The 26889-nt window shown below is 36.1% G+C and overlaps 1 protein-coding gene across 4 annotated transcripts in view; it reads right to left on the bottom strand.

Moving 5' to 3' along the window:
* Positions 1–26889, bottom strand: part of CDK13 (cyclin dependent kinase 13) — a 47795-nt gene that overhangs the window by 11207 nt on the left and 9699 nt on the right. For all 4 annotated transcript variants that reach the window (XM_088167735.1, XM_088167746.1, XM_088167741.1 and 1 more), the window contains exons 2-11: positions 24703–25308; positions 21228–21395; positions 20823–20962; positions 18817–18987; positions 9741–9930; positions 7178–7234; positions 4448–4549; positions 4253–4330; positions 2033–2149; positions 959–1090 (exon numbers count right to left, since the gene is read on the bottom strand). In XM_088167735.1, the coding sequence (XP_088023861.1) occupies positions 959–1090; positions 2033–2149; positions 4253–4330; positions 4448–4549; positions 7178–7234; positions 9741–9930; positions 18817–18987; positions 20823–20962; positions 21228–21395; positions 24703–25308 (1761 nt within the window). The remainder of the gene's footprint in view (positions 1–958; positions 1091–2032; positions 2150–4252; positions 4331–4447; positions 4550–7177; positions 7235–9740; positions 9931–18816; positions 18988–20822; positions 20963–21227; positions 21396–24702; positions 25309–26889) is intronic.

A 26889-nucleotide genomic window follows, 5' to 3' on the forward strand; every position in this document is an offset into this window, starting at 1 on the left:
CTCATGTTTCAGGAATATTAGTAACGTTTGCCCAGAGGGGTTGTGGAGTCTCCCTCACTGGAGATACTCAAAAACCATCTGGATACAATCCTGTGCTATGTGCTCTGGGATGACACCGCTTCAGTGCAGAGGCTGGACCACCGTGGTCCTTGCCCACCTCACCCATTCTGTATAACAACCCTGTGTATGTAACAGCTAAGTCTAGAAAGAATTTAAATAAAAATCCTTAGATAAAAAGATCCTTAGATAGAATGTCAGTACAGGCTGCCTTGAAAGTTCAGTTTACTCAAACAATATCATAGATTCTATGTTCTGACGGCTATATTGAGGAAAGAATGAGACCTGCAGATTCTCTAGTACCTTTTCATTGTTTTCCTCAGGGCATGCTCCAATATTGCAGTCATTTCAGTCTGTACAAGCAAAGTCACTGCAAAAATTCTACAGGACATTGCAATACATTTCCTATAGAGAAACTGACAAGAACAACCCTGCACAATTTCACTTTTCCTGCCTGTAAAACCAAGGCTCTCATCTGGCTCCTGAAACAATTTACTGTATTTCACTTTAAACTCCGGTATCTCTGCAGAACTCTATACCCAGTGTCATCCTATCATCAAAGAAAGCAATTCAGATTCATTGAGGACCTCAAAATCCCTGGAAAAACTAGACACTGATAAACCAAGATAAAAGGGAAATTATGCTTTATAAATATTAGAAACATTCACAGAAGAGTATTTTCTTTAAAAGTAGTAACTCAGTAAGAACAAATCAACTCTGTTATCTCTTACATAGAGCCTCTTAGTTACACAAGCATTTTACTGCAGAATCACCTTTCAAAAATTGTATATGTCAACATTTCTGCCACCATCTCCTTTACTGAATCACAATGAACTTATTGAAACCAGTGCATGCTCACAGTTCCTAGAGGTCAGTATCACTACCAATGGAAATTACTTACTCTGGAGGAGGCATTTTAGATGGTTCCACATCTCGCAGGAACTCACACTGAAGAGCTTGTTCAGCTGTGCAGCGCTTGCTGGGATCCAGGGCAAGCATATAATCGAATAAATCTAATGCAGCTGGTGGGATGCTACAAAAGTGCAGAACAGAGGAAAGCGTCACGTCTTTATTTTGTATCACACACGTCTGTACAAAATTTTAATAAACACATCCCTTCCAAGATGATGATTAATTCCTCAGGTAACTGATATACTAACAAAACACACCCATAACTTGAGCTTGATAGTAAGAGGCAGAAATAAACTTCACCTTTTACTACCTGTACTGTTATATAACCCAAGCTTTCTTCACCTTGTGTTGTTTCATTGCTTGAAACCTTGTCGTTGCAAAAAAACACACCCACATTTTAAAGCCAACACTATCTTGTTACTTTATGTGTTGGAATTTACCACCAAGGCGTTGGAGTTTTGATTGATTCACAAACAATTCTACTGCTTCAAAGATATTAGTTGCATTATTATGAACAGGATGATGCATTTCTCTTGAAACCCACTGTACCTGAAGGAGGGGGAACAACCCCTTTAAAATAACCTTACATCTGTTTTCCATATTTTATTTGTGATATATGCACAAATCTAGTCCAGTGGTAGTACTTCAGAACATACAGTTCAGGTAACTACTCTGTGTTGAATGAGTTTTGAGTTTATGACCCAAAAGACTGTAATGTTAACCAGACTACACATTTAGCTGTAGCCAGTTTTACCAATAAAAAATAATTAAGTACTCTGAGCTGCTTTTTGGACAGAGCAACAAGCAGGTGTACCAAACAAATGTTTCCTTGGGTGAAAGCTGACAGGTGGTTGAAATTTTAAGGCCTTCTTTCCTCTTCTTGACACTCCTACTAAATAAAGGTTAATACAAGCTCTGTGGGTATCACGGGAAGGACAAGAACCTAAAGCCATTTTTCTTTACACTTGATCTAAGCTAGTTCTACAGAAAACACTGAAGTTCATAAAGTCTCTGGGAAAACTTTATGCTATTACAGTTGACTAAACTAATTCTTCATCCTTACAAAGAAAACTCTTCTCTCAGTTTTCGACGATACTGCTTCTTTGGTTTCATTGTGTTGAAGTAAGCTAATTTTATAACATCAGGCCACACTGCTGGACAAGGACTTCCACAAATTCGGCTGTACCAAAAAGAAGGGAAAAAAGGGTATGAGATCCAAAACCACAAGTAAGCACAGCTGTCATTTTTATTCTTGTAAATACAGTGAAAACAAAAAAAAAAAAACCTTCAAATTTCATGTTCAGGTTATTTTTAGCTAAAATTTCTCCACTGTCAAATGTCTAACACCATTAAATAATGGTGAATTGTCTACAAAGGGTAATCTCCCCACACAGACTAAACTTACTGTTTCTGCCTCAGTCCAGCCCACATATCCTCTACACAAATGTTTTGAAAAACTTAGCCAACTACATCTGAAAAGTACTCCAGGCATCTGACTAAAAGAACTGGATAGCCCACATTTAGAGTAACTTTTATGTCCTTAGCTCCCAACACCACTGAAGAAAGATATATCAAATAGCTGAAAAGGCACTTTTCACTGAGAATTTATTGAATGCTGAAGACATAAGGGGAAAAAACCCAAACAATTCACTAAGTCCTAAAGGCAGAAACCACTAGAAAACTTCTGTATTTTTTACTTTAATTATGAGTTTTGTCTCAAACCTCATCTACATCCACAGAGCTGCCCATACTTTTATGCCTCACATTCCATCCCCATCCTTTTTTCCAACCAAGGATGGCTAAGCAGAAGTTGATCAACACCACACTTGTGAGGAGGAGAACTAATAAGGTATTTCCATATATGCACGGTTTCAAATTCTTATGCAGGCAGTCATAAAAGGACATTTTGCAAATACATTTCCCTAGTTCAGCCTTCCTTTTTATAAGATTTAAATGGTTAGTGTTAGAGACCTAATGATCTATTCATTATGCCCCAGGTGCTATGCAATTCAATCTGACTTTATGCTGGTTGGGGCATGTAATTTTCAGAAGGGATAAATAAAAATAATAAATCTCTTACTATCAGAACATACTTCAGCTCTTTCTTTGATTATGTTTGAAAAGATAAATGTAGAATTGTTGGCTGCAACATGATCACAGCAGAGATGTTGATAAAACTGATACATTATGTTCAAACAGCAAAAAATGCATAGCATCACTGAAGATGAGATATGAGCTACAAACAGAAGCTTCCAGCAGAAGGACATCACGAAGTTTTATAGTTTTGTACCAGAGGTAAAACACAAAGAAAGAAAAACTTTGAATTACTCATTCTCATGTGCTTCAATGCCATCTAGTGCTCAAAACCAAAAATTCCTAAACTCATGAGTTTAATTCTTCTTATGCCAAAAATGACCACTGATCTGCTTTGCACCTCCTAAAATCTTCATTTTTTTCAGGCCAGCTTCAGGCCAACACATTACACAGAAACATGTTACTTTTCAATCTATTTTGAAAAACATCAATATATAACTTTGTAATATTTTTAAAGTTAATTTGACCATTTACTGTTCACTTTCTGTACGTTCTATAGGACTCATCCTCTTTTCCCCTTGTTTCTAGGAAGAGCACCACTCCTCATTTACAATGTCAATTATGATATCAAGAGCAAATTTTGCCTGCTGAATAAAGGGAAAGAAGAAGATGCTCTGGTTCCACTGAATTAAATACTTATCATTCTATGACTTATTGAGAACAAGGAAAGAAACAGAATTTTTATCTCCACCAAAAGTCTGGCAATTTGCAAGGAAACAGAAATATTCCTGCCAAAATAATAAAGCCCAGGTGTGTACATGGTAGGCTTAAAACAAGAATTCATGGCCAGCAGCATGCCAAATACCTGTTCCTCCCAAATCCCACTTTCCTTATTATTGTCCATGTTCTCATTTTGATTTGATGCAAGCAAGTTGCAACATCATCTTAAGAATTATAGGCATTTTGATTATTCTCTCTTTACAATTTCAGGCAACTCCAGCTACTCTACAAAAACCCATCTTATTCATCAACTGTACACTGCTAGGAACACGGAGCACTCACAAAAAAACCTTCATGTCTCTGCCAAAGTCACTTGTGTTACATGCCCCTCAAAACCTCTAACATCACACTCGGGGCAGTAACTGAGCACTTGCAAGTATTTGCAGTGCATTATCTCAGATTTTAACACTAAGTAAAGAAACCTGTCAGTTTATGAGGCACCTACTACGTAGCAGTGCTTGTCGGTTACCTTATGAGTTCCAGTTGAGCAAGTTCTTGATTTGCTTGAAATATTGGTTTTTTCGTAAAAAGTTCACCCAGGATACAGCTGTAAAACAGTTATGCAAAATTCCATCATTATGGCTTTCAATACAGATTGATAGGAACTTTAAGATTTATTTTTGATTTGTTTTTATCCTTGCTATGCTTCTACCCAAACTCTTACCCACAGCTCCAGACATCGATGGCTGGTGTGTATCTTTCTTCCCCAAGGAGAAGTTCAGGAGGCCGATACCATAATGTAATAACTTTGTTGGTATATGGTCGGCTGTTGAAAGATGGAAAAAGAGAGGACTGTCATTTTAGTACAATCACACTTCTGAAAAAATATTACCTTAAGGACTTTGTACTGTTCTTAAACAGCATCACAGAAGTAATCTTCACTCTCTTTTAACTTTAGTCCTGCAAAGCTGTAACTGCACAAAAGCAAACACAATTGCCTGATGAAGGCTGCAAAAAGTCAGACTGAAGATATACATAATAATCACACAGCCACCTTGATGCTATGAGAATTCTGTATCTCCATTATTATTCAGAAAACAACACTGTATATTTATTACATTGCTAGTCATTTCAGGAGCAGGACCTGCTTAGATAAAACCAGTAACTTCCTGGCAACTGTTCATTATAACTATACTGAATACAGGACCTCTACAAGCAGTTTAAAAAGAAGGGAAAAAGTGACTTTTCCTCTTTAAGTATGAGCAAAAGAGATAAAAGCCTTTTTCTGGAAGTACACTATTCACAAATTTTGATTCCAAAGCCTGGAATGCTTCCACCATCTTCCTATATTTCACAACATTTTTAACTCTCCACAGCTCTAATCTTGAATTTTGGTCAAACCCACTAAAGCAAAGATTTCTACTAACACAGACACTTTTTTTTTTGGGCACAGGCTGAACTACACCATCAACAGTTCAGAATGGAAAGCAGAAAAGAGATGCTCGATTTTGGTACTGTTTCAACCAGGGTGCTTTAAAAGTGATTCCAGTATTCTTTCAGTTTTTCACTATTACCAACACTAGGTAACTCCAAACAGAAAGAATAACATTAAGTGTGAATAGCCATAGAATGAATGCTCTTATAACATTCTCAGTAGTACAGGTATCATTTCTGTAAAATCATCTGAATCCTTCTTTCATTAATGCACATAACTCCAATTCCTTTTTAAAAGGTAGCATGTTTTTGGAAACAATCCCATCATTTATCATATTTATCTCTGAAGCAAACACTCCTCTGTGAAATATTTACATGGTAGGGACTATCTCTACAGATACATTACTCATATGCATTAGTATATGATGGTTTTTATTTGAACAGTTGCCTGGTCATGCAATCTGTCTCCTACTCCAAACACATTAAATCTACCAGAATAACATTTAAAGGAGCACAACTACAACAATCAATCAGAATTTACTTAAATTTTTATTTCCTCCCCATTATGCCCTTACTAAGTTCTGTACCCTTTCAAGCAGCATTAAATTCTAAACAACAGTAAACCAAATGCAAAGTACATGAATTAAAACCAGCAGCTATTATACACTTGTTGATATACATTAATTACATCAGTTACTGCAGGTCAGAAGGAAAATGAATGACAAAAGAACTGCCAAAAATCTACTGAGATTCTAATTATTCTTCCATGTTCAACTGGCAATTCTATTAACTAGCTTAATTAAATCTTAATCTTGGTTTCATTTATGCATAATGGCATAATAACATTACTGTTTCATGTACAGTAAGATGGGTTATTGGCATTATAAGGACACTGGACCTTTAATCCTTAACAAAATTGAGTTTTATAAAAAAGATTTAATTTAAAAACAGACATTAAAAAAACTCAAGCAAAAACATGGTAAATCAGAGGAAAAAAATCATTAGGCCAGTTTGGTGCATGTTAAAACAAGAAGGTGGGATAACATCCTTTTATTATTAAGTACATCCAAACCAAAAAATAATTAGCTAGCAGATGCTTAAGATTATTTCACTTTGCTATTATAGTCAAGTTTCAGTAATTGTACTTAAGCATATTTTGCAGAAATAAGAGTTCTGAGACAACAGCTCAGAAACTAATGCTAACACATTTATCAGTAACCTAAGAGCTGTGTAGAAAACAATAAATGCATAAAGCTAACATTATCGATATTATTTCCCAAATTAGGCATGCAGAAATCAAAGTAAGCTCAAGTATCCAACCACCTTATGTCCATGAGGACATACTGTATAGTGAACATTCAGCCTGGATTTTGAGAATTCAGTTCCACATGACAAATACTACATTACAAAGTAAATATTAAAGTTCTTAACCATAAAAAACTGTGCACCTGTTTCCTGGAGTATGAGCATAATGAAGCCAAGAACAACAGAAGCACAAGTCACAAAGAGTTTCAGAATAACTTTTATTTAAACTTGTATCTGTTTCCAGCAGATTCAACAGCACTGACTGCCTAAAGAATACAATGAACCTCTTGAAATGTAAAGTAAATCTTACACAAAAGTAATGCTTATTGAGTAGGAACTGTATGATACTTTGTGTCAGCAAAAAAAAAAAATTTTGCTTTCCCTAAATAACATTTTTGGTATACCAACAGAAGAAATATACCTCAGATTTACAGGACCAGAAACTTAGGACTGTAATTTAATTTCCAATCAATATATGGCCAGTCTCTACCATTATTTATCCAGAACACCTGGAAAAGCAATACACTCACACAAAGAGACTTTTGTGGTTTTATGCAGTGTAAGACAACATGTATTTCTTGCACTTTCCTAAGCAATTACTTGTATTACAGCACAGTAACATTTCCTCTAAACAAAACAGTCTTCTGTCCTTCATAATAGTTATGCAAAAAGATTAAACTTCTGAATGCTTTTTCACAGTATAATTGTATCTTACCTTTCTTCTGAGTTGTACAGCCGAGCAAGCCCAAAATCTGCGAGCTTTATCTGCCCTCTGGTGGAAAAAGCAAAGAATTATTTAGTGGTTAATCCTATTAAACTTTCTTTCCCCAAAATCAGGTGAAGTTTAAGAGTGAAACAGCTACAACTGATCTTCACCAAACCACATTAATGAAGAGGCAATGCTCTGCTATCTCTGCATCTCTTCAGTAAACTGTATCTAACTTAGTGAATAGCAAAGACAAGTAAGCAAAATTAGGTATGCTTATCAAATGGCATTTACATTACTGGATGTTAGTCAAAAATTAGGACTATACCATAAAATATTCCAGTCAGTAATTCTGCAGGAAAAAACTGAGAGAAGAAACTGCTATTTTCTCAGGCCTTACTGCTAGCGGGAGTATTTGCTCAGTAAACAATTATCAGCAGTCATACTTCCTTCTAGGAAGCCATCAAAGTCCTGTTCTGTGCTTGTACCTTTTAAATGCAGCCTTTACATCAGGGTGACCGACCAGATAAAGGCTTCTATTTTTGTCAGCAGCCAACTTGCTGAATGAAACAACCCCCAACCCATTCCTGAGTTTTTCCAAATATGAAGGGAAGAGTAGAAGATACAGAGCTCTTGCCTGGAACTTCCCTCAGCTAAAAAGCACTGCTCTATGACCAGAAACTCACACTGTTTGTAAAGTCTAGATGATTCAAACAGAAAGCTATCTGCAAGCTTCTCTAATGCACAAAATGAATGTTAGACTGCTTTATGTGGTTTTCCTTTTCTGTACTGATAACTTTTGTAACTCCCTTCGCTTTCGAATACACATTATTTTATCAAATTACGGCAAGATTTGCTACTAGCATGACAATTTTGTGCTAACAACACGTACATGACCATTTTATGATGATAAAATATATAGGTTATAGTTTCCATCCACTCTTCTCCTCAGACTTTTACTCTGGTTTCTTCAAGAATACCCATAAACAAAGAAATGTTCCCCTCAAATTTACATGCTTATTTCTGAGAACGTATTTGTAGAAGATAAATGTATTTGCTCAAAAATTCATTTAAGTTACCTATGTAAAAGATAGATAGGCTGTAGCTGGTAATAGGATTTTTGAAACACTGGTTTAAAATTATTCAGGTCTACTATCACGTTTTTCTGCTACTGGTGGAAAAATCTAAGGATGCTCAGACACTATCCTAGGGGGAAAAACCACAACTCTAACACGGATTGGAGAGCACAGTAAAATAACAAGCTCCTCCTCTACCATAAGGTATTTTTCTCCACTGTCAGGCTGCACCCAACTTCTGAGTTCCCAAAGTTGCACACAGAAAACACTAACCCTAGAGATTAGCAGGTAATAAGATTAGGTGTGTGGGCACTGTGAGTAATGGGGACAAACATGTACATCTGTTTAAGGCTCTGTATCATATTCTGGCAAAGCTGCAGTAGGATACAGAGCTGAGAGCAGTCTAGTGTTAGCTCACTCTAAGGGAAAAAGAAGGAATAATAGAAAACTTAATTTGGAGAAAGCTGGGAGAAAACTAGGCCTATCAAAAGATATCATTAAATACTTGGCAAAATGTATCAATCTCCAACAGCAGCACTAGATTTTTAGTGAGAACATGTGAACCCATTTGGGGCTCATCTTCCTCATACTAACCATGACCCACAATTATTGTGTTAAGGATGCTACAACAGGGATCCCTGTCCATTCCCATTAGCAGGTGTTAATGATCCTATCCTTGAATGTGTCTCATCTTCTTTGAAACTCTTGACTTTACCCAGAGAACTTCCTGTGACAACAAATCCCAGAAGTGACTGCCTGCTCTTTTTTTTAACTATACCCCTTTTTTGCTATTAGAAACCTTGCTCTTATGCTGTTCCCTGGATTTAGTTCTCCAGATTATGATGCACAACAGTTGGTAATGAAGTCATCCACTATCTTCACACTGGCTTTTTATTTGCTGTTGCTGATGCACATTGAAAACATCACGTTTGCTACTACGATTTGTAATTACCACGTGTTAAAGTAGAAAGTAACAAATTATTCTCCCCCTTTGATTATTGTAATAACTGCTAGTTAAGGCATGTTTCAACATGCCTGATCAAATACTCTCTTAAAGCATTATCCTGGTGGTGATGAGGACCTCAGAACTGTCCTGAAGAACCAGCCTAGTCACACTTCAGTCTTGAAATAAGATCGCAGAAAGAATACACATCACTTACACAAATACTTACAGAATACACAAACACTTATATCCTACAATTCTGTTTTAATATATTTGAACTCAGATATTTTTCCTCCAGTACTCTGACTTAGCAGGATTAAAATCGAGTCTTTTCTTTTAACATAGATTAAGTTTAATACAGAGCTGCAAGCTCCAGCGCTAAGCAGGAACATTACTGGATTAGTATTTTGCAATTGATTTTAAAGAAACTAAGCAATTTAGAAAATAAGTTTTGCTAATGACTCCAATCAGGTGAACTGTGAAGACTGAAAGAACGATTTAAAGATGTTGTTAACATACAATTTTTGTTATGTACTTTTAAGTAATACCATACCTATTATTTAGTAGAATATTTGAACATTTGATATCTCTGTGCAAAAAGTTCTTCTTGTGGCAATAGGCCAAGCCCTCCATCAGCTGTCTCATAAAAGATTTAATATGATTTTCATTAAAATGAACCAAACCAGATTCCAGCAGTCCCATCAAGTCATGGTCCATATATTCAAATACCAGGTAAAATGCACCTACAAAAGAAAGGGAAAGGGTAGGAGAAACACAGAAAAACTGATTTAACAGCAGTCCAAAGCATTGCTGTTGTCTGCTTTTTAAAATCAGAAGCATTTTTCATAAAACTGCCTAGATTTTCTGCAGTATTTACGGCTGTATCTCATACCCAGTGAAATACAATACAGTAAAAAGTTTTCATAAATTGCTGTTCCAAATAAACAATTATACAAATCAAACATTTGTGAAAAGAAAAATAATATTACCACATGGTATTTCAGTCTAGACAAACATGTGCTCTCCCTACAACTCTAAATCTCCACCCATTTTATTTCAAGAAAAATTGTGTTAATATTACCCATGTAAAGTTTGGAGAGAAATCAAGAAACAAAATATGTACAAGAATTACTGTGCATTATTGTTCATCTGTTGTGACTCAGTGATTAATTTTTTTTAAATATTTCTGTGTAACTGGGTCAGAAATAAGCTTGCCCTTCTCAGACTAAAAAAAACCCTATAAGACAGGATAAAATGAGAAAGCAGAACTAACCTACTAGTAACAGCACCTCTGCAAAGACAGACTTCATATTTTAAGTTGCCACATGAATACCTTAGTCACAAGAGAATCTCACATCAGTCTCTATCATTCTACCAATAAAGCCACTAAAGCCAAGGCTCTTTGATACATATAAGCACTCTTAAAGAGGAAAAGTGTTGAGTGATTCAGAACTAGCAATAACCAATTTCCAAAACAAGCATTACCAGTACAATGTATTTTTTTAGTACTTCATTCTTTCCCTTCTTCACCCCGGGACACAGAACAGTGCAGCCCCTGCAGAGTGAAGGAAGCAAGACAGAGCCACCCAGAATGTGAATTCAAGTGGGCCTGTTTACCTTGCATTCCCAAAACCTCCTTAAATCTACCACTACAGATAGCTTCTGCCCAACAAGAACTCATTATATGTTCTTGTTCCTAAAAACGTTTCAACTCAGAAACTAGTGAAAGTCTTGGAGCAATAATGAGAAGTCAGCTTGACAGAAGCTGTACACATACATGGCCACATTCTAATGAACTGACTCCTTTTCTTGTCTAGTAGCTGGAAAGGGAAAAAAGAATGCTAGGCTCATCTGCTACTCAGGAAGAAGGTTACCATATAGTAAGTGCTAAACTGTAACAACAATCAGTGTATATCAGCTAAAGCACAGGCCATTGCATAAGACATTCAAGAGTTCATTGTTATTGACTTAGGTCCTTTTGTCCGGCAGAGGAAGCAAAACACTCCTCATAAAATACCCCTTCTGCTGTGTACAGAGAGGGTGAAACAGGAGGTGAATCAAGCAGGTACAACACAATCCCATCCATCATTTCACCAGGAGAGAGGGAAGTATTAAGAGATATGAGTAATCAAGTCTGCTGTGTTACTATTTGCGTAACAGAATTCACCAATCCAGTTCACCAGTTCAACATGGAAAAGCACAGAAGCTCCTAATCTTGGTCTTTTCAAATTGGATAGCTGGCAATCTGCTGTTAGATATACTTCAACGATAACTGAAGTATGAACCATGACATATTTTAAAATGCCTCAGAACAAAACACCTGATATTAATGCTGCAGTGTCAGAATAACCTAGATGTGCCCTTCAGAGGATCTCAGCTCAACAAAACTGAATGAATACCAGTGAATCTTGGTACCTTCTTGCTCTGGAGTACAAGAGAAAGTTAACTCTGTCAGGGCAGCTGGCTGCATGTGTGTATGTCAAGGGGAAAGACTGACTGTAGAACTGTTTAGTGAGAACAGCTGAACAGAGACCTCTTGTATATATGCAAAGCAAGATCCATGCCTTGAGCAATTTCCTGCTGTCACTAACTCCCAGGATTTTTTCACTGCTATTTATAACCAGCCATCACAATTGGTACTCTCATGCAAGAAGGAACGCTGACAACAAGAGAGAAGATTCATAAACAAAAATACCTGGGAGATGACATCTGATTATTTACATTCTCTGCAACTCTTATTAAGAAACATATACTGAAACAGGATCAATGCTAAATATTCCCTCCTTATGAGATCAAAAGCAAATGTACAGATTCATTACTCTTGTGCATTCTTGCCTACTTCATAACCACACGTTATTAAAATTTGTTTTAAAAAGAAAAATTCTTCATTCAGCATGAGAAAATATGAAAATTAGTCTATTAACCTTGGCAATCTTACCATGCAAGCCTGATTTTCAGTATTACTCAAGCCATATTTAGAAGGGACTGTTGCTGCAAAAAAGTTATCAAGCAAATTGAAGTCAATCTCCTGTTAATTTTATTCCTAGACAAACGTGGTATCCTTTACTGACAGAGAGAGATCTGTAGTTTCTGTCAACAAAATGGTTACATTATTCCTTCCACCTGAGAATTTCAAATCTTCATCGCTTTTCATCATATTGGGAGATTTGATCCTCCATAAAAGGCAAAGCAGCTAATCATTCAGGAAAAAGGAAACAGTCATGGAACACATCACGAATGAACCACGCACAGACAGAAGTGTGTTTACTAAGCTTAGTCTGAGTTCAGGTTCACAGCACACTTTAGTTCTATCAAAACAAATGCCACAAAAATATCCATTTCTCAAAAAAGTAAAATGTAACAAAAGAAATAATAGTTTCTTATTTTATGAGGGCAGACCATTTTTTAACTTGGAGGTTACATTTTAAAATTACATTTTGCTTGATGCTAGCTTTGCCCAGTCCTCATTTTGAGAAGCAGTGTCACAAAAACACCCAAAGTCCTCTCACAGTAAAAGTGCATGCAATTCAAATGAACTCAGAATTATTTACTTGACTTTAAAGTTCCTCATCTTACTGTTGTTGTGTTAAAGACCTGCACTTCCCACCCGTGGGGTGGAAGTGATGCCTTGAGGAGCTGGAACAGAGGCTACACAGACTTAAGGGGAATAAAATGGGTATTTATTGAGAGGCCTACGAAAGGCCTCCAAAAGCCACACCCTAGCAGTATGAGTGCTACAGTTGTGACCCCTGCCTGGATGGCTCCAAGATGGAAGCAAAGGAGGCTTGGTCACAAAATCTCACACTTTCATAGGTTTTGGTTCATTTACATGAACCCACCCTCCACGTTTCCACGTTTGTGCTTAGGGCCTGAAGTTTGGAGAAACTGTCCTTGAGTTCTTAACTAGAATAGGACTGTTTTGTCTTCATCACCCTAGCACATCAGAAAAGCACATTCAAGGACAATAGGAAAACTTAAAACTAAAGGCATCAGGAGAAAGACTACAGTCCATTTCCATACACTGCAACAAAGTGCTAACAGAGGGGTTGTGCCCTGAGTGGCCCATTTCCTTCATTAACACCACAAAGCTTTCTACTTTCCTTCATCTACTGAGATTATCAGAAATCTTAATGTCACTGTGTGTTGACAGAGCAGCAGCTGGAACACTGCTGATTCCTGAGTATGGGACAAGAGATAGCAGCTGAATCTATTAGGAAGGTACACAGTAAGTAAAGGAGATTCACATGGATAGAAATAATCCTCACCTTACTCCTCTTGATTGCATTTGGAAAAATGCAGCTTTCTGACCATTTTGTCAGTTAAGACTGACAAGGTTCAGCAAGGGAGGTACCAATTAAGAATAATTAAAGGATTAACACATCTCCTCCTCTTGGTCATATGTTTCAGGTCATGGAGCTCTAACAGAAGCAGTTTCTTAACACAAAATGAGCTCATGTATTTCAGTAAAGAGGTATAATGCACACAAGAGAGGTAACTCAACAAAACATGGCATTAATGATCTGCAATAAACAGCAGATTTTCTGAGAGGCCAAAAAATCCTAACAAAACATACTTTGCATTTTTGTGACACAGGCAGGCTCTGGATTTCTTTGGACTGCCTTCAAATCACACAGATCCAACAAAACAGGACACCATTTGTTCCCAAAGATATAAGTGCTTCAGACTGGGAAGGAAGGGTGGTGGTGCAAGGGAGAATGATCCAAAACCTCCATAGATGATGGCTTTTAAGCAAGTATTTTCCAAATGAAATTCATAGGAAAGTTGTTCAGTGTTTCACAAAATATCTGATTAGACAGAGGTCTGATGACCTAGGAGAGCAGAAATGCCTTATTACATGTAAATTTAAATTCAATTCTAGTATAAATGCATTACAACAGTAATTTTTATACCTGTTGTTGTTTTTTGCCTTGTTAGATATCAGTAAAGAACTGTTATCCCCACATCTCCTGCCTGAAGGCCTCTGATTTAAAACTAAAATAATTAAAAGGGAGGGGGTTGCATTCTGAATCTCAGGAAGGGGGTTCTTGCTTTTCCTTAGCAAATACCTGTCTTTCAAACCAAGACACTTGAAATACAGAAATGCTTTAAACAAACCCCAGTAGCCCTGCCTTGTTCAGAGCATAGTACGTACAATGCTGAGTTAAAAAACAGGTTTTCAACATTTGTTCTGTACTCAGTTTTCAAAAATGAGACTCCATCATTTTCATGTTGCTAATAAGCCCCCTCCAGCTTCTTCTATGCAATACATAGATTATTCTTACCCTTGATTGATTAAATATAATTAGATTACATTTACTATTCTATTTCCTTTATTTCTCTTCCAATACTCATTATATACTATTCCAAGAGTTTTTAACACAGGATTTTATCAAACACAACTCGAAAACTAAAGAAGAAATTGTCCATCAATTCCTTAAAGTTCCTTCTACTTAAATTCCTTAAAGTTCCTTCAATAGACATTCATCTTTTCTTTTTATTATCTATTTTCTAATTTCCAGAACAACAAATATAGCCATAGCTAATGAATTAATCACCTTAAGACTAAAGAAAACATTGTTGCTATACCATTTTTTTTACATTTTCATGCAATACTGAGTTTTTATTTAATGACAGTGTTATTCTCCCCTTTCAAGTTCAATTGCATTTTCCTCTTGCAAGAATTCCACATATGTTCTGAAATAGGGATACATGCCAAGGCCATATAGAAGCCCTGGGAGTAAATAATTGTTTCATCACCTAATACAGGGAAATAAGAAAAAAAAAAACAAACTAACAACTAAACCAAAACCTTAAAGCAGACGAACAAAAATCTTTGATTAATAATTGGAGATTTTTCTCATTTTGACATGGAGAAAGTTGAATTAGATCTGCACTCATTCCAGACCAAAGCCCAGTACAGCGCACACAAATAGGAAGCACCACTCAAGCAGTCACACTATTCCTGATAACTTAACTCTAGCATGAAAACTATTTGGGTAAGTTTCTATCAGCTATTTTGGGAGCAGCAAGGCAAGCTGTAGAGCACTAGAGGTTTCTGAAATTCAGATCTCTGCTTTTACTCAACTTCCTAGGAAACACAGACAAAACTAGGTACCATGTAACATTGACTACATGCCTTCCAAACCACAAGATTTTGGAGTAAGTACTCCTTGACAGCTGTGAGAAAGTAACCTGTTAGTCAAATTATAATGTACTGCAGAGTCAGTACATTGTACAGTACTACACTACTGTCAATATAAATACCAAATTCATGCCTAAAAAAGTTGGCTGCGAATCAATTCAAAATTTAATCTAAAGTAAACTTGGATCTTAAAATTAATTACAGAAACACACATACATAAACAGGTAATTCTCACACACACACAAAAACCCAGGAAAAAAACCCTAAGCTGCAATGCTAACCAGATCTTTTATTACTGGTCTCCATACCAATTTCTACATCCTCCCTGAGGTTAGCAAAAACACCTATCCCTGTCAAAAAGAGTAAAGGATGTCAGACAGTACACTTACTGTGTTTACACTCACAGCAACAAAAGCTAAGTCAGGCATTTTCCATTTGTTTAGTAAAAAGAGATCATGTCAATCCCATAGCTAGACTGTTGAGCACTTGTAATCATCTCCCAGCTGTTAAGAGGCAACTGAGAACTGAAGAACCATCTCAAGTGCCCAAATTAAAAAGAGATACACTAAAGTCATATAAATTATACACTCACAAAGGAAAAAAAAACAAAACTCACATCAGTCCAAAGTGAGAAAGGCGTTTTCCCAATAATTCATTTTATAACTGATAAGGTGGCTCAACACACAAAAGACTGAATACAACCTCAGAGTCACGAGTTCCCATCATTATGTTTGAGTGTTCACCTATTCCCCTCTGAACGATAGGTAGATGAGAAAAGCCAACACAAGGGAGTTATAAAATGGATACTCCTTGTGGCCACACCCAATATACAATGTTTTATCTGTCAGGATTGTGCCTGAGAATCAAGATGTTACATTACTAATCAGATGCCGTTCTCCAACTTTATCATCAAGCACATCTCATGCATAATGAAGACTGCAAAGTGAAAAACTTCTGATCTTCAGTATACAGATCCATGTATCACCCACTCTGCTTTGTATATGCCCCATCTATACAAACAATTATGCTGCCTAAGGTGCTGACTTCCACTGATGGAAGGAAATGCACATACAAAATTTGTAATACACTGTTCCAATGTGTTACACTTTTTTCTCTAGTGGTTAGCAGAGAAAGAATAAAACCAAAACTATCTGTCAAAGCTATTCATGTCTTTAAATTTATAGTCCAAGCTGGCCAGGATAAAACACAGATATCATTTCTTCCATTTTATCTGAAAATATGATGTTGAAAAATTGAGACAGGCTTTAACATGGGGAACCGGTAATCCTCTCTCTTCTAGACTTTTGAGTGTGTCATTTAAAAACACATAATGCAGCTCAAAATATCAGGACAAAGTTGTACAAGCCAAGCTATTGCTTGCTTGCAATCCAATGTTACTATCTTTAAAAAAATCCTTAAATCAAGTACTGTAAAGTGGGCCCAACACTTACATTATTGTCAGAAAACTGAATGTACTGTATATTGAACTACTGAGATCCAACCAAAAAACCCACACTGCCATAAGTGAAAAAGCAGATGAGTACTATGCTAGGATATGGTACACAGCCTTAGAAACAAAATTAACTAACTAGAAAAACATGTGATAGCAAAAATGTTCTCATTACCTACTCTTCTAAATGGGATATCAGTAGGGTTTTCCAAGTCACATTTCAAACCTATGCTAAACACGTAACATACATTAAGCATAAGCATGTCCATAATATAGGCAAAACACCCTGCTTTTACTGTAAGCTCGGCCTGCTGTAAGATATCACTACCACTTTTCTAATGGCTTCTTGTTAAGCAGGCTACTTTCACATTTGCAACACTGTACTGTGAAAGCGGCCAAACTTCCTCCTGCTTGCATTCATTCCCTGCACAGACTACAATCTGGCCACAGCTCAGCTATAAATCCCTATCTTACAATGAACTACTCATTAGAGAAATACAGAATACAGTGCCTGAAAAAAACCCACAACTTCCATCTTTTCACAGAGAAGTTGTAACAGCAGTCTCATTATCCTGCTAATGTTTTCAGGAAACTATCAGAAATTAATTATATTCTAGCATCTTTAGAGAAGCCCCTGCCTCTGCAAATTTTCAGAAAATGTATCTGTTTTAATATGCTGTTAAATAAGAACAAGAAATTAAATCAGAAGTAATATCAAAAGCACAAATACAGACTTGGGCAAAAAAAACCCATTTGAAATTAATGAGATGCAGTTTGAAAAAATTTACTATTCAATTCTAAACATGGCACTAAACAGAAAGAAAGAAAATTCATTAATGAGTCATTATGTATTAAGTCAAGACTCAGTGTGGTCTCATTAGCCAAGTAGGTTAGACCTAATTAAAACTTGGTGCACATACAAAGACTAAACTGGCTGTTGCAGATTGTCGGGATTTTGAGTGGGGCCTGACCATTGAACCTGCACAACTCTCAAGAAACTCTTGCTAGATACTTCCCACTTTTAAGCATATCAGCACTGTCTGTATACACTTCAAAGTATTATACTCTCTAAAGATGCTAGGAAAAAAATCCAAACTAATTCCCACTTCATATCCGCCTTCTGAATCATCACATCACCTGGTGTTTCAGCTGGCCATGCAGTATATACAGCATCTTCTACCTGTACTACTGCTGGGCATGCTGTATAGAGACTCAGGGAGGGAGAGCAGTGAAGAAGGACAGGTAACACATTCCAAACACTCTCCAAAGCCAAACTATTCAACAAATTGCCCACAGGACACTAAAAAACCTCCAAAATGATAGGTTTGTAACACTTAGACCTAAAACGAAATGCCTCCACTGGCAAAATATCACTCCAATATCAGAAGCAACAACACAGCATGATTTTCACTCTGCTTGAATCTCTAGACTAAGGAGGCTGAAGCAATTCAAACAAGACAGACTTAAAACTGAAGGAACCAAGAGCAGAAGTCTGCATGCCTTCTCTTTGGGGAAAAATGTATACAAGTCCTTCTTTTCATTCTTTTAATTTACTCTTCTTCTAGCCCACAAAACATGCATGCTTAATCATCAAAAAAGTAACTGAAGAACAATTCAAATAAAACCAAGGCCTAAAATGAAAAACACCTCTTCAGTATTCAGTCTACTATACTCTAGATGGTATGAGAAAGTACTAAGAAATTAAAAGTTAAAAAAAGTTCACAATTAAGAGCTTCCTATTATTGCTGGCCTCCCTAACTCATGGGTGTAGTAAAGGAGTAAAACATCTGTTACTCTACAGCAAAACCACAGTCAAGCAACTACATCTTTTATCCCACAAAATATTTGCAGAAAAACGTTCCTATAAGCAAAACGCATAGCTAAGTAAACAACTTATAGTATTTAAATTAAAATCCCTCATCAAGCATCACAATTTGCAAGCATATTTTTTTAATGAAGCATAACTTCCAATCAAGCATAGCAGACTATCACATTAAGAAGAGGTTTGGAAAGAGTAACCCCTGTTAGCATACATACCTTTGTCCTTCTTGAAGTCCAAAGCATCTTCCTTATCTGTCACTATTTCCTTCATGTTGATAATGCTTTGATGATTAAGCTGTCGAAGAATCTTAATCTCTCGAATAGCTGTAATTGGAAACCCTTCCTTTTCATTATCCAGGCGTACTTTCTTCAGTGCTACCATTTCCCCTAAGAGAAAGTTTTAGTAAAACTCATTAAGATTAGCAATCAAATGATGAGATTTAATATTGATTTGTATGTTTGTTTTTTAAAACCCTGATGCTTGCACCAAGCACAATGCTGAACAGAAATCAGTATCACATACAGAAGCAAAATTACAAATGAGAATTTTCAGCTATACACTATAAGGGCTATCCTTCTTCCTCCAGCACAACTCATGTATCCCAATATTCCATACCATGTCGACCAGTAAAGAGTGATTATTAGCAGCAGTTTTAGAGACCGAGGCCTGTGACTGCTCTGGATTTCTTAATACTGTATCACCACTGGTCAGAATGCATACACCTAGCCAGAAACACTATGCAGTTCAAGATATGAGGAACATGACTAAAGAGTTCTCAAATTCATCAGTATCCTTTCTACAAGCACAAGAGGCACTGCCATTTTTACAGTGAGATTTTTCCTTTACTATTTTATTGCAGGGTGGGCCGGATCAAACTGGATTCTACAAAAATGGCAGAAGCATGACCTACTCATGATGGAGGATGTCTAGAGACCTTCCATACATGCTAATTCAATTGTTTTGTTCTTGGAAGTTTATTGCTGTGTCTGGGAAGTTAATTGACAGCCTAGATTATCTTTGTTAGCTCCAAAATGTACTTACCCTACACTAACTTACACGATACACTCACAATAGATCATATTCCAGCATGACACCACATCCACTTGCTCTGAAAGCCCATAACACAGCTGCTTCTAAGGTATCTCAAAGACCATAAATGCCACTCTCCACACAGGATTTGAATCCAAAGCTAACAGATTTGCTTGCTGTATCTGTATGGACGCCTTTAATGCAGAAAGCAACAACTTCTATGGGATGGGAGGTTAAGAGATGAATAATGCACAAATAACCTGAAGTTTTCCAAAAAGGCAATATGGTTATGGCAGGATTAAAACACAAATATGCAAAGAAGACTATCATAGGAGATCCTAACAATGATTTGCAAAGGTTCTCAGGAATAAGGACTGCTTACTCTTCTGGCAATCAAAAAGAAGGAACTGAGGCTGGTATGTGGTCCTATGGGATTCAGTTACTGCTGAAGTAGAAAACGGTCCAGCATTCAAAGCATGCACAAATAAGCCAGAAGGGCAAGCAATCATGGAAAGAACCACTAACTAAACAGGAAACAATCACACTGCATACAGCATACATAAAGAATTTGGGTAATCTATTTAGAAGTAGTGTCAATATTATGTATCCTACTGGTGACTGCTCTCTCATTTCAGCAATAGTTTAACATGAAATTAAAAAATAATGTCACTACTGTAAAGGCATTGAAAGAATACCCCGTGTGCAACTCTTCAGGGCTGTATTGCACAAAAGCAGATTCTCTTCCTACTATGAACTAGTGACTACTGGAGTACAAACAACCATGACCGTATTTTATGCATAGCTTCTTTCACAGTTACATTCCTTCACAAAACTTCATTACAGTTTGCGAATCTGTCTAGGGTAACATTTAGTTTCCCCAGGATATTTAGCCTCTCTTATTTACTAGTTCAACTTTATACAGAGCAACAGAACTCAAAAAATAAGAATTTGAGTTTAGGACTACTTAGCTGGATTTCAGCCACAGATTTACAGAATAAATGATCTTCCAATGCAGCTAATAGTAATTTCTGATTTAGACAAATGCTAGACTTAAAACTGAACACACCAATAACTAAAAAACTTCCAAACACAGGAAGTCAGAATACCTCAAATTTTGCTCAATATAAAACAAAAACCAAACCATCCTGTTCATTTAAAATTGTAGGATTACATTTACCTCTTTTGAACTTACCTGTATCTTTATCTCTGGCTTTGTAAACTTGCCCATAAGTGCCTTCACCAATAATACCAATGATATCAAATTTATCCACACAGCGCTTTCCCCAGTCTATTTCTTTTTCTTTCGTTTCACCATGTCGTGGTCCACATATTCTAGAAAGCAACAAATATTTTTAAGACTACAGCTAGTATATCTCAGCATTGTCTTAACTTTGAATACACCCTATATACTATTTGAGACATTACTAGTTAACTGTCTTATCACCATTAAGTGGGAAAAACCATGCGGTTTGAGTCAAGCCACATTAATATTAAAAATGTCAAAAAGCAGAAGTCTTTTGACAAGAAGATATTTTAAAGAAACTGTTATGATTTCTACTTGCTTGATAAGCTTTATAAAGAAGTTTAATAAACATACTTTGGTCTTCTCTTGCTATGTAATTGAACTGGTGGTTTCTTTTCTTCAGGACTTTTGGGTACCTCAGCTCCTCCAGGCAACTCAGGTGGAAGTGGCAAGTCTGCAAGCAGATGGCGAAGTTTCTTCTCTGTTTCTTTAACTGACTTCACTGAAAGATTCTCTCTCAAGCTATTAAAAAAACCATAATTTTGCTAATAAGTTGAAGATAGTAAAATATTAACATAAAAGTAAAACTTCTAAGAATTATTTTTTAAAAACATACATTCTAGAGTGTCAGTGCATCAACACTTGAAACCTTTGCTCTTAAAATTTGCAGGACTTGGATAAATGACTCACAAATAGCCCTTTGGAAGATGCACAGTTAACTACCACAATGCTACAGAACTGTGAAATCAAACCTTTCTGATGAAAGCTGAGGTCAGATGGCACACGAAGCCTTACCAGGCCAGACTTCTGCCACAGAAGCTTCTTTCCAAGTTTATGGCCTAGACTATCAAAAATATTTAGAGCTCAGATGTTGCTAGACATCCAAAGTTCAGTGGTAAAGTCTGTATTTTGACTTCTCATATAAGAGAGAAGATCTGACTAACCCAGTTCTCTCTACAATTGGTCGCCACAGATAATGAGGTTCAAGCTTACATTAACACTGCAGGGCATTATGAGGCTGTCCACATCACCTCATTTATAAATTCTAATTGCATATATCTGCCAAAACACTCCAGATTCAACACATTTCTAGTGATCAGTGGGGAAAAAAAAAATCAGACACAAAAATGACAATGATTTTCTGGCATGGGTCACTGATATCTGATATTTAAGCAACTATAATTAGATAATAGATACTGTCCATCTCTGTCTTGAGAAAAACCCCCAAACACATATACAGCATCTTTTAATAATCACAAGATGATCTCAGAAAGCCTCTTCCCATTCTAATGGGGAATAATAACTGCTGCAGGATTTTTTTCTTAAGTACACGGCTCCATTTCACCAGAACTTCTTTTAGTTTAGCTAGACTTGTTCAGCTACTGCATATCCAGTAATTTTAAAGCCATGACCATCTCTAAACTTCATATAATTACATAATTGTTTCTCCCCTGCAGTATTCACTCTCCCACAGTATTCACTCTTTTAGTTTCTGTCACTTAAGTCATGCTTTGTGGGGACATTTTCCAAGGTAGCTCCATTTGCCAAATCACACTATTCATCCTTCTCTGTGACTTTTTCTACAACTTCTTACCTGCTTAGTTTCATAGACAAAGCAGGAACTTCTTTAAATGGAAAGATATTGCCAAATCCCATAATAGACTATGCATACATTTTTTCTTACTTTTCTTGCAATGAGCAGCCCTCATATACTCAAATAAAGCACTCCAGTGTTTTGCATATGTCTGTGCTTCTCTGTGAAAACTGAGTACTTACGTCTTTTTTCACTTCCTAAACTGCCAGTGCCCCATTTTAAAGAACCCCCACAAGGAAGCATACACTGCCATCACAAATATCATGATTAAGATGCTAGAAAGAATAAACCACCTTAGTGTAGTGCATGTAACTTTCATGGCAATATAAAATTCTTATTTTGAAGTTCATATATTAGTACTCATCTCATAATTTTCCCCCAAAATTTTCAGTATGACTGAAAGCATAACCATATGAAAGGTTCTGACACAAATTTTAAAAGTGGCAGCCAAGAGCAGCCTTTTTTTTCAGGTCTGCTAAATCACACATCATTGATGAGCAGGGCAATTTTCCCTTTTGGCTAACCTGCATTGTGGGTTTGTAACACTGATGCTCCCCCTAGGTCGCTTATTTCTGGATTTATGAGATTCTTACTGAAGGAACCAGACAATTCTGCATAGCATCAAGGTCAAGCTTTCTTTGTTGACACAATTTTCCCATAGTAACTCAGAGCCCAAGGTTTTGCCCTCCTCTGCCATTAAAAACATTGATCTTCATCCTTTGATGACTTAAGCTTTATCATGACTTATAATTTCTGATCCAAAGTTTATAACATCCTATAGGCAAAACTAAACAAAGCATAAAAGACATTCCATTACTTCTCATTAATCTTTCTAATGCAGCTGTTTGCAAGCAGTAGGCTTTTTGTTTTCAAAGAACGAGCCCAGTGCTGAAAGAACCACTGCTTAATTGTAGCTTAACTCGTCAGTTTAGCTAACTTAAAACAGGCAATCCATTAAAATATAACAATAATAATAATAATAATCGGAAGCAATCAGCTGGCTTCAATATGAAATCTCATTTCACATTGTTGCAATTAATACTGCAATGCCAGTCATATTTTGTTAAACTAGATAGACTGGTTTTTAGTTAAAACAGAAAATCTTGCTCACAGGATCAGGATTCTCATTTACCTAGAGAGGATGGCTTTGTCACAAATATAAATGAAATCATACATTCACTACACCATTCTTACATTTGCTAGAGTTTAATGCTGAAGGACAAGAAACTATTCATTTTATTTTTTTTTTTTAAGTAACTAATACCACGTTAGGTTGTATTTATTTCCCAAGCCTTCTATGCAGCCTTAATACTTACTGGAACCTTAAATTATTAGTAAACACAAGAGGAACATTTTCATCTCTAGCTAAAAATTTCTGGCTTACTTGTGATTTCTTGCATATATGTGAAGGGCATGTAGCACCTTCAGTAAAACAAAGCAAAACAAAAACAAAAAACCAAAACAAACCCAAAAAAAACACCAAAAAAACCCCCAAAAAACCACAAAAAAAAAAAAAAAAAACAACAAAAAAAACCCCCCAAAAGCTTCTCTAACAGCATAATTTTCCAATACAAATCACAGCCCAGATTCCCTGTTGGGACTACGAATAGCCTTAACATAGTCTAAATTCAGATGACACTTTGAACACAGAAATTAATTTCTTCACTACAGACCAATTTTTACATTTCAAAATTAACACAAATGACAAGCCATGAACTTCACTTCCATTATACATACTAAAAATAATATTGACCTTTGAAATAAATTGCACTAAAATTAACGCCCAGCTATAAAACAACTGCCTTTCAAAGGGAAGAGAATCTTTTCTTCAAACCCCAGCTAAATGAAGAATTTTCACATATTGCTACTGAATTCAACTTTTCCCCAGAAGTAGGTATATGTTCACACCAAACTTGAAATCTTGAATGTATCCTTTCATTAGTCCCAAAGCTATTAGGCACCAGTAATTTTAAAACATTTCTTTAGTAGACTTTTTATAGAAATATTCTTCTTAGACCAAACTCTTCCTTTTTAAAGAACTAATTATATTATTTTTAAGATCAAACTCCTCCAGTTCGCTAACAATCACCAGTCAAACAGCTGAAGAGCAAGAACAAATTAAATAATGCATTAGCCTGATCTAGCATATAGTTTTATATCTATTTTCCAAAGGAAATAACGACCATTATAAAATGGAAAAAACAATCCCAAAAGCAAATCTCTGTGACAACTCACCTATCAGTTTCTTTATCTTCAGGCAGCGTGGGAGGCAAAGGCAAGGGTGGCAGTGTGGAGGTCGGCAGGGTAACAATTCGATCCTTCTCCTTGGCTGGTACACTCGGTGTACTCGGCTTGCTCTTCTCTTTTACAGGGACCTGTGGCTGTTTCACAACAGTCAATTTATTCTCTTTTACTGCTGCAGGCTTCTGTTTAGTAATTTTGTCTGCAGCTACATTATTTTCCGCTTTTGTTTCAGGAAGCGAGACCTTTGCTTTTGCCTTGTCGTTTTTGAGATTTGCACTGCTGGTAGGAGAAGGTGTATGCTCAGTTTTGATTTTCTTCAGGTCTTTAACATTGTTCACTTGAGGTGTAGTTACAGCAGTGTCAGTGTTTCCCTTAGTAGGTGTTGAAGTATTGGACGCTTTTGCACTGGCTTTGGCTGCCTCAGCTGCTCTTGCTTTTTTGTTTTTGTTCAGCTCAGCAGCCAGGCTACTCTTCAGAGTCAATGTACTAGGAGAAATACTTGAATGACGACTTCTGGATCTAGACAATCTGTGTCTGCTACGAGACCTGGAGTGCCTTGATGAATATGGACTTCTGCTTCGAGATTTTGCTGATCTCCTGTTTCAAAACAGTAAAGATTTAGCCAGGTAAAATTAAGTCTAGCTGCTTTCCCAGCACACCTTTTTAAACTTTTTTAACAAATTAAATTTTTTACATCAACTAATATCACCATGCTCACAGAATAAACACAAGTCCATGAAACAGGAAAGACTGTGCATTAAAAAAAAATAAAAATCTATAGTTAATCAAGATTCTACACCTTTCTGTTAGAAAACATTAAAAATCTTAGATGTAGTTTCTCCTCTCATAGAACTGTGAAATACAATACTTTTATATAAGACAAAGAATGTTCTGCTTTCCTCAACTACCTGAGAGATACTTATCTCCTTAAAGAAAATCTCAATGTATGCAACTTGTACAAACACCTTTGGTATAATACAGTATTTGAGAAAACTTCAATTTACTACATAGCCAGAATTCAACAAAATGAAATTAAAATAGTAACAGGACAAGAGAAAGCTAAACAACACTGAAGCATTAATTGTAGGAACTTCTGAATTTTCACTTCCATAAATATCATTAAAATAAGTTAACTGAGAAATAAATGGAATACTAAAGAAAAAAAATTGAATACTAAAGACTGCAATGTAGCTAACTGAAAGACAGCTTTACTTTCTTGAAATCTAATTGTACAACTTCAAAAAGAACCAAAACAAACAACCTCTCCCCCTCCCCAAAAGTCTACGTACCCAATATTTGTTACAGCTACTGACAAGCAAACAAAACTCACAAATGGGCCTATGCTGCATCTGAATGCAGACAGTAATAGGAAGAAGAAAAAAAAAATCTAAGCTGTCTACAAAATCATAGCAAGAAAATTCCCTTGAATGGGGGCGGGTGCAGGGGGGTAAATCTTAAACTTCTACTGTACAACAATAACATATCATATGAATGACTCATTCAAAATTTCAAGGGATATTCTAATTTGCCTACTACTAATTTTGAGTCAGTTGTTCATTAAGAAATACAGGAAAAAGAAAACTGAGCTGAAAGGGACGGAACAAGCAAAGTAGCCTAATCCACTGCTACCACATAGTAATGTTATGAAAAAAATTAAATTAAATCAAATGTAGGGGTATTAATCCATTTTATCATACCAAGACGAACTAGGATATTCATCAGATTTACAAGTATTTTCTTGACTGATGTTTGATGGAAGTTTATTTTGCTTATCGTTTGAAGAGGAGGAAAAAGCACATTCAGGATTTAAAAAACTCAGTATTTATCAGCTGAATAAAGAAAAAAGTCTCAAGCAATAGCAAAAATAAGACTTCCTGAAGATACAAGAATTTCAGAGTTAAAAAGATCACACCAGTGTACAGAGGCTGCCTAAACAAAGGGAAAAAGAAAATCTAGACAAAGCCAACGAAAAAAAAGAGAAACCTGATAAATAAACAAAAAGAATGCCAACTATAATCACTATGATCAAGACTACCCATCTCACACCAAATTTAATTTTACCGACAATTAATTCAGTTTTAATTATCAACACAAGAAATTATATCTCAATGCTTCAACTGAACAAATACATAATCTAGTACAATAACATTTCTTTTGTGTGCAATATTGACTAATCTC

This window comes from Sturnus vulgaris, chromosome 1 (assembly GCF_052056855.1).
Source record: "Sturnus vulgaris isolate bStuVul1 chromosome 1, bStuVul1.hap1, whole genome shotgun sequence".
Taxonomy (NCBI): Eukaryota; Metazoa; Chordata; class Aves; order Passeriformes; family Sturnidae; genus Sturnus; species Sturnus vulgaris.